Below are 16,334 nucleotides of genomic sequence, written 5' to 3' on the forward strand. Positions count from 1 at the left end.
TTAAGTGTGGCCCCTACCCTCTATCTTCTACTTTACTTCATTCTCCACAGCATTTCACAGCTCTGGCCATATGATGTTCTGGGAAATAAAGAAAGAGGTCATGTTTTTGTTCACTGAACAAACAGGATTCTTCAAGAGTTCAGTGATTTCCCATGCAGCTTCTAGTTATTCTACTATTTTGAGAACACATGCATGAAATATGGAAAAAATATAAGAGCTTAGGACTATAAGCAAACAAAACAGCAATAGACGTCTTCTCTGGACAACTACTTCTCTTTAGCTTAAGACAAAACATAATTGTGCAAATTGGTGACACATCTGAAAGACTGTGGGACCTCTGATGCTATCTTTTGGAAGGCCAATTTGGACATCAGAACTTAAAGAAAGGGTCAAATTAATAGGTAGGACATCGCTACTATCACGAATAACCACACTAGCTTTCATATTTCTGAACTTATCTCTTGGAAACCTTTCTCATAAATATCAAAAAAGTACAGAGCCTTTTGAAGCTATAGCCTTTAAGTCTCATGAAAGAGACTGTCATGTACAACTGACAACTTTTCCTAATGAAAACAGAGAGAAGACAGGACAGGTGGCTCCCTTGGGGAATACACCCCAGTGAAAAAATCTATTTGGGTAGGGATTTTCACAGTATGCACTTTTAATATCACTCAGAGCAGCATCTTTATCAGGCTTTACTGGTGGGAAGCACTCACCCAGGAGTGGGGAATGCCATAGTAGGAATTTAATCTGAACGCTTGGCATAGGTCTAATCATATTTCACTTATTTTCTTTTATGTGTCTGTTTAAGATAAATGAGTCCCCTCCTTTATCAACAATAGCTCAGGATTTATAAGCTCACATTTTTCACCTAGGACAGGGGATGTAGCATCTTGCACTTTATTATCCATCTCTCATTTTCTTGCTTCAAGCAATCGATAAATTCCTCACTGATGTCTCTTTTTAAAGGTTGCTTACAAGTTTCTGTTTCAGAACAAGGTGCTGGCATTGGTTTTATGACTAAATCCTCCCTAAATCAAGGTGTACATTTAGAACGATTTGCAGGAGCCTTTGTAAGTATTACGCTAGATTACAAGTCACACAAGATGCCCTAATTGTAGCCTCTCTGAGTAGTAGACACCAGTTCCCAATGACAGCTGAAAATAGTTGCTAAGTTGTATCTCATTCTTGTGCATCAAAAATAGGACCTATATTTCTTTTCTTGGAAGTACAATAGACTTTATTGTTTCTATTGCCCAGCTACTCATTGTAGGGTGGGAGAGAAACAAATCAAAGAGTTGAGGCTTGTCCGTGTTTATACTGCCAGCTAGTGGAAGGGTTCAGGTCAGAACGCAAGTTTTACACTCTTCCTATAATTCCATGTATGGGCTTACATGTCCTCCCACCCAGTCTTTAAGGATAATCTTTAATATCTGGAAGTATACACCAATACCCACACTAACCTAGTTATTTTCTGGAATAACCACCCAGCACAGTCCTGTTCTGCATAAATAGTGTCTGGGGGTTGTTGACTCTTAAACCAGATTTGACTCCATGTGGGAGCTATAACTGTGGTTCATTTTGGCTAACAGAAAACTTTTTAATCCAGTAAGTCAAAATTTACTGTCTTTTTTGAGTCAGGGACTATGATGTGTAATTGGGATAAAAGGACAGCTACAATACTGCCTCTGCCTGCTAGATGCTTGAAATCTAGACAGAGAAAAATGATAAGAGAGTGCGGTCAAACATGCAGTCACTACTTTTAAGCGCCTGTTCTGAATTGACTTTGCATTGCTTAAGTTTCATTAGCCAAACCAATCATACCTAGATGGAGAAATACAATCCTACATGTAACCAAAGAAACAAAGAGCAGTAAGATGTTTAAGGTGGTGGCTGCTTTAGCATTCTGTATCCTTGAGTGACTACCCTGTTCTTTTACTCTCCATGGACATGGAGCTTGGATGAAATGCCTTTGCTGTTCAGAGCTACTGATTGTCTGTTACCATAGTATATCCCTAGCCTCTTTTGACTGATACACCATGGATTCTTTGCCTTAACCCTCAATTTAGAAGCCTTACTTATCTTCATTACCCTAGTATCAGGAAGTGAGTGAGCCAGGATTCTGACCAACGCAATCTGATTCCAAATCTCATGGTCTTAGCCAATATATCAAAATTCTCTGTGTGTCTCTGTCTGTGTGTGTTTGTGTGTGTGTGTGTGTGTTCTTCAGTTATTGAGGAAAGATAGTTTCTAAAGCACTGAGGGGAATCAAGGAAGTCTTTCCAAAGAAATTGGTAGCTAAGCCCTAAAGGACAAGTAGAAACTAAGCAGTTTAGTAGGAAAAAAAATTAGACTCATTCCTTCTGCTTGTATTGGTGGTGGTGGGGGGAGTTGTGGATAATCTTCTCCTCTTTAATTTACCTTCCCCCAGGAAAAATGATAGAGCAAAGAATGCCTGTCCATACATTGCTGTTAGTAACTAGGAAATACAGAATGTTTCAAATACAGTGGTCTTGAATCTGTAAATCATTAACAGGAACATTATGAGATGTTATAAAACAGAAGTAAGAAATCACAATCTTCACCTACCAAAGAAATTTGACAGTTATGTATGTCCTGTGTTAATTCTTTCTCTCTCTCACACACACAGCCACACATGCACGCTATTCTAACCACTTTATGAGCTGTAGCTTTATAGAACTCAGACGTAATAAGGAGAAGAAAGAAAAACTCTATAATCTATCAACATCAGTGGCAAAAGGAAGAAAATATAGACTGAAGTTGAGTTTACACAGCACATGACGAAGAGAATCAGAAGCTGTAACCCAGACACTGAAGGGTCATCTGGTCCTCCCCTTTGCTGCTGTGTTGCCATTTATAATGCTCCCTAAAAAAGAAGGCCAGTGGCTGCCTCGCACACAATCTAGTTATCTTCATCACAAAATATTTCCTGTGTCTAATTCAGCGCTGTCTTGACCCTAGAAATCTTTCATCAAGTTTTCTTTGATGGAAACAGAACACTGCCAGCATATTCCTGTAATAACCCCATACAAAGCATGAATAAGTCATTGCTTAGCTGTTCCCTCTCTGACCTACTCTTTCCATAGCACAAACCTTTCATCTAGTTTTCTTTATTGATGTGGGGAGTCCCTAAGCACATCATGCCATGTCTTCTAAACTGGATCCCTTTTTTCTGTGAACATCATTTCATGTCTCTTACTTTAAAAAATAACTCAATCTTTTTAAGGTTAATTTTCATACTATAATATCTGCTCATTTTTAGTCTATGAATCAATATTTACTATTATACAGCTAATATCATGATCCAATTTTTTCCCCATTTATTATTTTTACGTGTATGCATGAGATACAAGTATAGTTTTGCTACATTGATAAACTGCTTGTGGTGGGGTCAGGGTCATCAGGGCCTGTATCACTGGAGCAGCCTACGGAGCAGCCTACCTTCCTCCCCTTCCCCACCCCTCAGGTCTCCACCGTCCAGCATTCCACACTCGGCTCCATCTGCACATGGTGTTCAGTTCCCACTTACTTGTCTTTCTAGTTCTGAATTGTTTCACTTAAGATAATAGCCTCCAGTTTCATCTATGTTGCTGCAAAAGATGTTATTTCATTCTTTTTCTCCAGGGTGTCTATATACCACATTGTCTTTATCGAATCTTCTATTAATGGACACATAGACTGATTCCCTAACTTTTTATTGTCAATAGTGCTGCAATTAACATGGGAATGCAGATATCTTTTTTATATATTGATTTCCTTTCCCTTGGGAAAAGGAGGGAAGTTACAAAGACTCAGGAAAGGAAACGGTTTGGAAAAATTGCTAGCATGTTATGTGACATAGTAAAGGGAAACTGGCAAGGATGGAGAAGTGAACCAGTGCAGATGAAAAGTGGACTAGCTATTACATTCAGGTGTTTGCTTTTCACTTTCGCTACCCCTGCCATATTATGTTTTAGGGTCTGAGGAGCTGCAAAGAAGATAGTTCAGTTTGCAAATGGTAGGAGTGACCATTTACAGGTAAAGGGATGGAAGCTACAGAGCTCTCAAAACTTAAAATACTCTAATGCAGTATTCCCAACTTTTAAAAACACCATTGTCTCTCCCCTCCCCCAGAAGCATTTTTTGACATTTTTTGCTATTTGCCCCACTCCATTTTAATATGAAAGGTATACTGTGTATATACTCCTATATAAGCTTATTTATGTTTTCTATATTAAAAGAGTAAAATGTTTTCATTTTTCTAACCCCTCAATAACCATTGTTCACCCATAGGGTGCCATATCCCCTTAGTTGGGGGAATGCATGTTCTGATAGATTAGAATCTGGTATAGGAATAGGTATAGCTTTTAACATTTTTATAATCCCTATACTACCTTTCAAAACACAACAGTTTAGAATGAATAAATTGTATCACTCAACAAGAATTTGCTAAGCAGTATTTTAGAAAGTGAGACTACAGCATGAGCAAAACAGTAAAGAAAATCCCATCCCGCATGAAGCTTACATTCTAATGTAATCTTGGATCAAAACTAAGGAATGCCTGCCATTAAAACTGCTCCAGCAAGAGACGGTCTGGAGACCTGCTTACTAAAACAGGACTTGGCATCCCTTCACATCTGCAAATGTGCTGACCAAATTAAAAACCTGTCTCATGCTGACACAGCAAGAAAATCAAAGGAGCAAGAAATAGCAAAATAGCACTTTCTTAAAAGCAACATCATAGCAATTTCGACCCCCCCACCCCACAAGGCCAGCAGGAAAGTCCATCTCACTCAGGACTTCATAGATGTCGTGGTATCTGGCCCAGCACCAGAAAGGCCCCCATGAGGGCACTGGTCACTGTTCTGGTCATGCCGAGGGAACTGAGGCTTCACCCATGCCATCCCTTGAAGTCCTGAGGTTCTACTGTCCCTCTGCCCCTCTAGGATAAGAAACCTGACAGACTGGAGTCCTGCTGCCGTTTCCCTATGAGGCCGATCGGGTTGTAATCAGGAGCCTCAACCTGGGAAAGTGGAATGAAGGTCTTCTCCCATAAGAATGGATGGTTTCAGTCTTGGTTTTGAGGATATTCCTAGCTAATATTGCCAAGTGCAGTCACCAAATGAGCCAAAATCAGAGACAGTAAGAAATCCAGCAAATTTAATATTTATATAAGGATACTACTTTGGCATATATTGAAGATTAGGTTAGGATAGTGACTAAGCATATACAGTCTGAATTGGGAAGACTTGGCTTGGAATTCCTAGTTCTGTCATTAACTAGGTATATGATTTTGAGCAAGTTACTTACCAACAAATTTATTCACTTATGTAATAAAATAAGAAAAATAACTTTGTCATAGGTTCATTGAGAAGATGACATGAGTAGCACTTGGTATGGGATATAAAGTATACATTCTTGGTAAGTGTTCATTTTTAAAATAAATCACTTAAGAACATTTTATTATTATAATTAATTTTTATAGAAAATTAGAAAGTACAGATAAGTAAAAAGAAGAAACTAGAAAGCACTCATAATCCAGACATGCAAAGATATTAAATGTTAACATGTGAGTATATCTCTGCCTAAAATTTTGCCACTATAAAATTTCCACTAGAATTTTTTGTTATTTCCACATGATTGAATGCATAACAATGTGCAATATAGGTAAAATAGGCTTATTATATATTTCTTTAACTGTTTCCCTCATAATGCGTTATGAATCATTTATACTCTTAAATATTTCTAGTATCTCCTTAATTTATTCTATTATTTTAACATGTAACTTTGTGATTGTTTCTGAGTTTTCATTTTTTTTCTCTTATAACTGTCGTGGTGATGAAGAAGTCTATACTAAATACTTTCACATTTACATGATTATTTCCTTATGATTATTTCAGTTCACATTTACATGACTATTTCCAGGAACATGGTAGTTTTTAGTAGTAATAAAGAAAATGAGGCAGTGAATAAAAAGGAAATAGTTATCAATGCATGATAAGTAATCAATAAATCAAACAATAAATAAAGGGTGGGGGATATATACGTAATGTAAGAAAACAAGATGTTGGAATTGCCTTGCTAAATACCACAGATCTTTTATTTAAGAATGTTTGAAAGTTCTTGTTTGTTTTGTGAGCACATCATGTCAAAAAAAAGTTTAGTCAGTTTATAGAAGTCTGGTTGAGTGTGTGTTTCTGTGGGAAGTTTGCCTCTCCAGCTAACAGAAATGAAGACAGTAACCTAACACAAGAGCTAATCTATATGTCTGTCTGGGCAGGGTGGGGGTGCCTTTGGAGGTTTGCTTTTGTTTCTTTCCTTTTTTTGCAAGTTCCACCTGCTGGTGAGACAGAAGCATGTTTTCTAGCCTATTGCCTCTCATACTGGGTTGGAATGCCCAATCTGGGGCCTTCTTGGCAGAGCTGTGTCCACCAGTGCCAGAAATAGAAATGTACAGATGGTACGCTGTCCATGAAGGAACAATATTGACCTACAAGTTCTGTTATAATCCACAGGCTGAAGTGCTTTAATGAAGGGGGGGCGGGAAATTGCCCATTTCCCAGTAGTCATTCAACCCCCAGTGTGGCATCTGCACTGAACGTATTGAGGAACTCCAGCACAATGGCAGTGCCAGAGGGGAGAATCTGCAGAAGTCTGAGGTAACACAGATCACACAGTGACACAGGTTGAGTGGAGACTGTAGCAAACTAGATACCACATGGTACATCCAAACAGGGCAGCGGCCGCTCACCTGAGTGACGGTAGCCACACGAGAAGGCAGGTCAAGAATTACCGGGGCTCTAGTTTTCACAAAGAGCTGGAAACTTGGCGTTTTTTGATTTAGATATTTTAATTTTCAAATGTTATTAGAAAATGGGTGAATACGTAAAAACAAAGCATAGCACAGCATGTGTGTATACAGATACAGCCGTACACACACGTTGCTGAGGGGTGAAAAATCTGGTAGAAGGAGGAAGACAGAAGCTAGACTTCTTTGAATAGGTTTTGTTTTATAGATTGGACTTGGGCCAAATAGTTTACATATCTATAAAATAAAACTGGACTTTAAAAATGTAGTCATGGAAAATTGAGAGGGAAAAAAATGAAACAATTGAACCTCACTGGGGTTCGGACTGGTGGTGTAAACATACAGAAGGGGATTATTTCAAGTGACTTTAAAGCTGATTGGTTTGACTATACTTTTTTCTTTTGGCCGGGGCTGGGTTTGAACCCACCACCTCCAGCATATAGGGCTGGTGCCCTACTCCTTTGAGCCACAGGCACTGCCCAGTTTGACTATACTTTATTAGTAGGATAGACCTTAGAGATTTTAAAAACTGACAAATTTTAAGTTTTTACTAAAATAATGTTAGTATAGTACTGGCATTAGTATTCTTAAACTGTTCTTTGTGTGTTATGGTTAAATCAAATGAGTCATCGTGTTGGTGTTATTAAGAACAGCAATGTGGGGTATGGAAGAAAGGTAACAACACCATAAAATTCATGAAGTCAAGTGGAAATCTTTAAGTTCTAAATTTGAATTAAAGTGCATGTAAAATCATAGTATATTTTAGTAAAACAAAACAAAACTTATCTTCTAGCTCTGAACACAGAAACAAAGGCTAATCTAGCAGCAGTGAGCATCCAAACCCTTCAGCTTCTGGTCTCTAAAGACCAGTCTCCACTATAATAAACCAGAGCTTCTTCCTAGAAATTACTGATTCCAGACCTGGGGCAGAACTGTATAGGATAATCGAGGAACATCTTATGCCCCAAGCAAGAGGGTCATCAAAAATCACCAGGTCATATTACAAGAACTCAGGCATCAACTTGAAGAGACTTTCCTGATCAAAGGTAGGAAAGTTAGATCCTGGGAGTAATAACTATGTCAGAGTGAAATAAATCAAAATGTTCATACTAATACTTTTAAAGTAAAAACCTTTATTGGTTTGGGAGATATTAGATGACGAATTCAATATTTTGAAGATCAGTAAAAAAAGGAGGAAAACTCAAGCTCTGTTAAGTTTCTCTATAAACTGCAGTTTAGGTAAGTAAATAGTTGCTGAGATGAAATTTCTCTTGATGGAATATTCTAGCTAATAAATTAGGAAGAAATAATAGAATTAGGATATAACCAGTTTGAAATTTCTAATGAAATCATGGAGCCTCACTAGGGAAGATCACAACAAAAAATGTTACGTGCTCAGAACTTAAGACAGAATTTGGTAGGCCAAGTATACTAAGTATACTGCATATATATATATATTTAATTTTACACCTAAAACAAAAGGATGTCATTACTAAAGATAAAAAATACATATGCAAGACTTAATGTACTCTTGCTTTGTCAACTTCATGTTACTCTGAAAAGTGATGTAATCTGATAGCAATGTAGTAGTTCAAATAAATCCTTTTACATAATTTTTCAAAAAGTTACATGCCTCCTAATGGAAGTATCCCATGTAGTAAACAGAAAAATACTCCCCATGTCCCAAAGGGCTCCATATCCTAATCTCAGAACTCATGAATATGTCACGTTACATTAAGAGAAATTAAGATTGCAGATAGAATTACTATTACTGATCTGGTAACCTTGAAATAGGAAGATTAAGTTCTGTTTGCTGGGATCTTATTGAATATTTTTGCATCAAAATTCATTAATGATGTTGGTCTGTAGTTTTCTTTCTTTGTTGGGTCCTTTCCTGGTTTGGGGATCAGGGTGATATTTTCTTCATAGAATGTGTTGGGAAGTATTCCTTCTTTTTCTATGTTTTGAAAAAGATTATGTAATATAAGGAGGGGACAGGGTATTTGATAGGATTTCACCTAGTGTGCACAATGCAATGGTACATTTCAAAACTATTAAGAGTAGAGTATAAACATCTTACCGCAACAAATAAGTGAGGTCATGGCTATATTAATCAGTTTGACGTAAGCATTCCACGTTGTATATCAAATCAGCACGTTGTACCCCATAAATGCGTTAATGTACACAGTTATGATTGCATAAAAAAATAGGGAGATTACTCTGGATTATCCAGATGTGTTCAGTGAAATCATAAGTCTTTGGAAATGGAAAAGGGGCACAAAATATTGAGTGTCAGAATGATTGGATGTGAGCAAAGCTCAATCAGCCTGACTTTGAACATGGAAGTGGGGGTGTGATCCTAGAAATGTGGACAGCTCAAAAGCTAGGAAGAACAAAGCAATGCATTGTCCCTTAGAGCCTTCAGAAAGGAGCACAGCCTGTCGGATACTTTGATCTGGCCCACTGAGTCCCGGGTTAGACTTCTGACATACATAACTGTAAGGCAATAAATCTGTGTTGTTTTAACCCACCGTTATTTGTTATTATAACCATATAAAATTAATATACCCCATTGCCTAGGAGATATACATATTCTTTCTAGAAAAGAGCCTGAATCTGATCAAGCCACTTGATGTAACTACCAATTTATAGAAAATACAGCAGGCACAAGATCACATTCTATGAAATTATGGAAATGTTTGGCAAAATCAAAACTCTCTGAAATTCTATTAAAAATTACATTTATCCAACAAGGAGTATGTGTATATATATGAGACACTGACTGACTTTGGAGATTTTAGGAAATGAATTTAGGAAAGATCTAGTATTTTATGTATCAACCAATTGCTATAGGGAACTTAATTCAAATAAGCAAATTGTAAAGAGAGAAAATGCATATTAGTGAAATTTGAACATTGACACTGGGCATTTGATATTAAGGAATGATTTTTATTTTAGGGGTGTGTGTGGAGTAATGAGATTATGGTTATAGTATTTAAACAAAGGAGGGGAAGGATGTTGGGTACAGTAGATAATAATAGTAGGTCAGGTTCAGTGGCTCACGCTTGTAATCTCAGCACTCTGGGAGGCTGAGATGGGAGGATCATTTGAGGCCAGTAGTTCAAAACTACACCGGGCAACATAAAGAGACCTCATCGCTACAAAAAATAGAAAAATTAGCCTGGCTTGATGTTATCACTTATAGTCCCAGCTACTAAGGAGGCTAAGACAGGAGGATTGCCTCAGCCCAGCAGTTTGAGGTTGCTGTGGGCTATCATCAAGCTACTGCACTCTAGCCTACAGAACTGAGATCATGTCTTCAAACAACAACAGCAGAATGATAGGAGTAACCATAAATTGATAATGGTAAAGATGAGTAATAGATATATAGATGTTTGCTATTTATTTTTCTACTTCTATATATTATTTACATAATAAATAAAATATTAATAGAAGTATTAGTAATATGATGTCTTAAATGTTTTCTGATTCAAATAAGGCAGGTCCAATGTCTGTATTTGGCCAACAGACTTCCACTATGAAATTCTGTGTAGAGTTTTGGAAACAGGATCTTTCATTTTAATCTGGAGAATCATCTTTTTCTTTCTCCTGGCTCACCTTCTGCCTCCATTCTTTTGGTGCTGCCTGGCAAAAAGGGCCTCTTCCATCTGTATGCATGAATGAGTAGGGGCATTACAGATTGCTTGGAATAGAAATTTCTCAGAATAAGTGAGCAAAAAAGATAGTATGCATAATTGCCTTGAACAAGGCTTTCTAGTGTTCTATGTGTTTGTACTCCCCTCATCCCATACCCTCAAGAAAAAAAAAGGCAACAGCTTTGTTTCAATTTTAACAACCATGAGGTATTTGGAAATTTTGGCTAACCACATTACTCTGGTATCTCTGTGTTTTTATTTTAGGATGGAATGGGAAACTTGAGGATCACAGAAAAAGGTCTAAAACTAGAAGGAGATTCAGAATTCTTACAACCTCTCTACGCCAAAGAAATCCAGTCTCGACCAGTAAGTTTCTGCTGAAAGAAGGAATTATTGTTCTTCTGGAATCTAAATCGGGGGAAATTGATCTACCCATCTCTGAGCATAGATAAAGGATCTGGATAGAAAGGAGCAATTCTGGTAGTGAGATGAATTTGCATTCATAGCTGAATCTTTGAATATACTCACTCACAGCAGTGGTGCTGTGAGCAAGTAAGATGACCTCTGAGCCTCTTTTCATGCCTGCATAATAGAGGGTAACCCCTGCTAACCCACTTTACAGATTATGCTGCAAATAAGGCAAGACAATACATGCAGAAAAGCTGTAAGTAGTATTAAAATGCAAAACAATATTGCTATTGTCTTTAACTGTCAAGTGCTTCAAAGCCATATCTGGAAACACAGAGCTGAAGAACTAGAATTTTGTTTTCCATTAAAACACTGGACCATGTAGCTAGTGATGGTTAGAATCAATTGAATATCAACAACTGTGTTCAGAAATGGTATTTAAGGAACTTCTGTAGAGTGCGTCCGACCTCCCAGCACCTTGATCTTTGCATGCCTAATCATTATGATAAGAAATGATAGATTGTTCCACTGGCATGGGGACAATATTGCCTCTGTTTTACAGATTAAAGAATTGAGTAACAGGACAAAGATAACAGACTTTTTCTATTGACCACCATCTCCTACCTAAGCTTTTTCTTTTGTTCTTTCTTTTCTTGTTTATCAGGATAGAGGTGATTCCTACATACCTTGCTTTTATTAACCAATATTATCAAAATGATTTTTATTTTTTAGTTGCTTGGTTTTGTCTCTTTAGTTTTAGTTTTTAGTGAGGTGATATAATTTCTGGTTAAAAAAGAATATTAATGCACATGTTCTGCCTAGGACTGATCCCTGTCCATTTGCAAGTAATGAACAACAGGAAAATTTCCCAATGTATCATTTGTACTGCACCCATTATTGAGCATAATTAATGAAATTCAGCAACTTGATGCAGTGGTCAATTTTATTTGAATGCTAATCTAAATCCTGAATTGTTTTAAACTGAGTGCGACTATTGAATTTCCAATAAAGTCATTTTCTTATGTGCCTAGGGAAAAGAGAGGGAGCCAGGATGTTACAGTTATCAAGAAGAGCAAGTCAATCAGTGATTATTTATAAAAATCAGTGGAACCTATAACACATTGGCTTGGGTACTTAAAGTACCAAGACTATTGTTAACATATTCACTGTCATTAGGGGACCTTTACCCTGGCAGTGGTTCTCAACCTGTGGGTCACGATCCCTTTTTTCCATTTGTAACAACCTGGCAATTAGGAAGGTTGAGAACCCCTGCTAGAGGGAGGACCGAGATGGCCCCGTGACAAAGAGGGTCAGGTGATCATTCTTCCTTGGACTGAACAGAGACTGGATCAATCTCAAGCATTTAAGAAATAAGCAGCATGCTCTTGATTTATATCTACTTAGTTATTCTAACCTGGCAAGTTGGCTAGTTAAGTCCCTGGCTCATTTTTAGTTGTAGTTTAGATTAATACTCTTATCCATATTAAACATGTTTAGTCATATCCATCTAGATATGTTTATTGTGAAGGGCCAGAGAGTGAACAAGGTTTTGTTTGTTTGTTTGTTTTAACAATTCTGTCACAGTATAATAAACCATTCTTATTTCAAAGGCTGTACAAAAGTAGGCCACAGGCTATAGTTTGTCAACCCCTCTAATCTGTGTTGGTGATATTTCCAAGCATATATGAAAGCTCTGAGTAGATCGGGTGGGTTAGACAGAGTATATTTGAAGATCATGGATAGAATAGTTGATATAGATTAAGTAAAACATCCTGAAATAAGTTTCTTTGGTGTGGAATTAGAGTTTTATAAAGGAATTGAGAATGTGTTTTGGAAGACCTGAAGCAGGGTACCTACCCGGTATCTCTCTTGAGTTCACATGCAGGAATTCAACTTTTAGCAAATACACCAACAAGCCTGTCTGAAGCTTAAAAAGTAGTGACGATAACAAAAAAACTTTAGCATTGAAAAATCTAAGTTAAACTTAATACTTTTAAATTACTATTTAAAGAAAATTGTTTGAATTTACTGCTTTCCATTGTTCTTAATAAGTTTTTTTTCCAAAGTAAATAAATAACATGTAAATAAATTACATGTTTCTGTTAACAAAATAAATACATCCCAACTGAAGAGAAAAAAATACCTATAAATATACAAACATAATAAAATTCATCAGTAAATCAGATGAGCTCTACCTGAAACCTGGGCCCAAATCCATCCACATCACATGCCATGCCCTACGTCAACCACCATGCTCTCTGTCTTGCAATAACTTGCTGCCTTTCACTTTCAGCCTCATTATCCAAATTGTAGCCAAAGTAGTCTTCAAAATGTCAAGTTGTAGGAGAATGTGGGAGTGTGGAGAGGGGAGGAAGGAGGGGCATCGAGGTTATGGTGTCTGACACACCTCTTGGGGGTGGGGCACAATTATAAGAAGGACTTTACCTAGCAAATACAATCAGTGTATCAATTCTTTGTACCCACAATGAATCCCAAACAATAATAAATAAATAAATAAACCAGGAAAAACCTTCTTTGCAAAGCGTTCTCCATTGACTTCTCTTTGCATCTGGGATAAAATCTGAATTTGTCACTAAGGACTATAAAAATTCTTTGCTAGATGTTTTCATGGAGAACTTCTGATCATACAGGCACCTCAGATGTCACCTTTGTAGAAAGACCTTCCCCCAATCAGTTCATTTAGTACAGTAGACACATCTAAACAGCACACTGTTTTCCCCCCTTATTACTGTCATTATTTCGTATTCTTCTGTGAGAATATATATTTGGAAGCACAGGAGGTTATCTGGATTTTTCCTACTATATGCCCCAGCCCTAATGCTGTGCCCACACACTGTGTGCTCAATAGACATTTCTGAAATTGTATCAATGAAGCACTAAAAATGAAGCTATCCCTTAAATCTACCTGGCAGAGGGGAGTGCTTTTAAAAGTTTTTTATGTTTTTCAGAAACTTCCCACAAGAATGTATTTTTTAAAAAAACCATACTTTTCATACTATTTTGTACCATTTTTCCCTTCCATGTGCTGCCGCTTAACATTGTTTTGGTCAACGACTGACTGCATATATGACTGTGGTCTCATAAATTTATAATACTGTATTTTATTGTGCCTTTCCTATGTTTAGCTATATAAATACTTACCATTGTGGTACAGTTGTCTACAGTCTTAAATGCAGAATCATGATGTACTGGTTTGTAGTCAAGGAGCAATAAATAGAGTGTACCACCTACCCTAAGTACATAGTAGTAATATCACCTAGGTTTGTGTAAGTACACTTTATGATGTTTGCACAATGACAAAATTGCCTAATAATGCATTTCTAATGATGTATACCTGTCATAGAGTGCCACATAATATATTGTTAATTTCCTGTATCTAATATTTAAAATTTTAAGAGTTTTCTTAAGACATAATTGACATACAATAACTACACATATTTAAAGTATACAATTTGATAATTTTTTTAAATATATATGTGCATGTGGAACCACCACAATCAAGATAATGAATGTAGCCACCAACCCTAAAAGTTTCTCCCTCCCTTATTTTTTTTTGGGGGGGGGAATATTAAATGATCCTTTATTGAAACATTTTCCCTTGTACTTTATAACTAGCCAGGCACTCCACTATACCACTATTGATGTCATCTATGATGTCAGGAGGGTGGCGGCCATCAACATTGCAGCCCAGTGACTGGGCAATTCTCAAGATCTCTTTAATGGGTCAAGAGAGTTCTCTGGCTAAAGATCAGTGCCGCATCTGTCTGGCAATGTTGACAGTCTCATCAAAAGTGATATTTCTGTTGTGTTCAATGTTTTTCTACTTCTTTCTGTCTCTTTGTGGTTCTTTGAGGTCTTTGATGATAAGGGCAGATGCAGAAGAGGCCACTTCAATCGGGGCTTGTGTGTTCTGGATAGTCAGTTTCACCGTGATCCTCAGACCCTTCCAGTCACTGCTTGCCTTGGCAATGTCATCAACCATTTTTGGAGATAATCCCAGGGTGCTGATCTTGGGGGCCAGGGCAGATGTGACACTGACTTGACTTTGATCTCATTGGGGTCGAACTTAGGTGGCATGGTAGAGGGGGCTGGCGTCAGATAAACCCAGATTGGGGACAACCAAAAAAAGCTGTACCTTCGCCTCTTCCAAGCTAAAAGCCAACAGCCCCCAGACCCATTTTAATCCCTCCGTCCCACTGCTTCTGTCCTATTTTCCCCACCCTGCTTCCTAGACAAGCACTGATCTGTTTTCTCCCGTACATTACTTTGCATTTCTTAGGACTTTACTTCAGTGGAATCATACAATAAGTGTATCTAAATAATTTTAATAATAAAATTTTAATTTATAAGGGTCTTTTTTTAAAAGCATCTATTTAATATCCAAGTTAAAGATGAATAAGTTTCATTTTGCCTGCAATAGGGTTTCTATCTTGATTTGGAGAGGAGAGATATGAGAAATGGTTTAGGGCATAAACCTTTACTATTTCTCTTTTACATGACAGAGAAGGAAAAAGAGAATAATATATTAGGCATGGCAACAAAGGTGGAATTAGTCTTGCTTTGAATTGGCACAAAAACTGAAAACGAGTATGTTGACACAAAAAAAGTGAAAGAAGAATCAAAGATGGTGATTTAGTCTATAAGGTTCCCCTCTCCTCAAGCACAGGGGTTGTTGTCAGCTGAACAAAACTGAGATCCTGGTAGCAAAGAGGCAGCAGGAATGACTGTTGGGCAGGCAACGAATGGATCTGCCATATTGATTAAATCATAAACTCATGGAGGCTCATTTGAACCTGACAAGTAATTTTGTTACATTTCCTTTCTCCGCTGTGTCATCTTCAGCTTATTGGTTGTTTTCTGATGTGCCTGACCATTGCTTGTAGACCACCTCTGGAAGACTCTCCTGTAGAATTAAAAACAGTATCATTTCTCTGTAGATCACAGCTGCTGCTTCTGTTTCCTGGGGCATCTTCGGCTTTTCCTATTGAAAAAAGATCGGTGTCCAGTTGAACAAGATTATTCAGCTACTTAAAGCAAGGATAACTAATGAAGCAACACTTGACTTAATTTTGGTATTTTGTTTCACTGATCTAGGAACAATTGAGATCAGTTAAGTAGTCTACACAATGTTCAATACTGTATCTGATTACATTATTGAAGGTTACAACCCTGGTATAGTCACTACAAATTGATTAGTGTGATAACAATCACTTAGGAAGATAAACGAGTGAGAAATGTTCATCTTTATAAAGATTTTCATGTGGGAATTGAATGAAAACTCTAGGATCTCCTAGTTTTCAGCCACCTGGAAATGTATCTTCTATGTAGTAAAATATCACATCACTCAGAAAACAGATTGAGAAGTATTATACATTAAATTAAAATTTTTACCATGACAGCCTGTCTTCGAAATGTCACTTGAATGCATTAGCACAGAAGTT

General features: G+C 37.2%; 1 protein-coding gene across 1 annotated transcript in view; it reads left to right on the forward strand.

Annotated features, from left to right (window-relative positions):
• The window catches only part of SGCD (sarcoglycan delta), a 448,917-nt gene that overhangs the window by 205,445 nt on the left and 227,138 nt on the right, over positions 1-16,334 (forward strand). The window contains exon 3 of the mRNA XM_053567126.1: positions 10,729-10,830. Coding sequence (XP_053423101.1) covers positions 10,729-10,830 — 102 coding nt within the window. The remainder of the gene's footprint in view (positions 1-10,728; positions 10,831-16,334) is intronic.

The sequence above is a fragment of the Nycticebus coucang genome, chromosome 17 (genome assembly GCF_027406575.1).
Source record: "Nycticebus coucang isolate mNycCou1 chromosome 17, mNycCou1.pri, whole genome shotgun sequence".
Taxonomy (NCBI): Eukaryota; Metazoa; Chordata; class Mammalia; order Primates; family Lorisidae; genus Nycticebus; species Nycticebus coucang.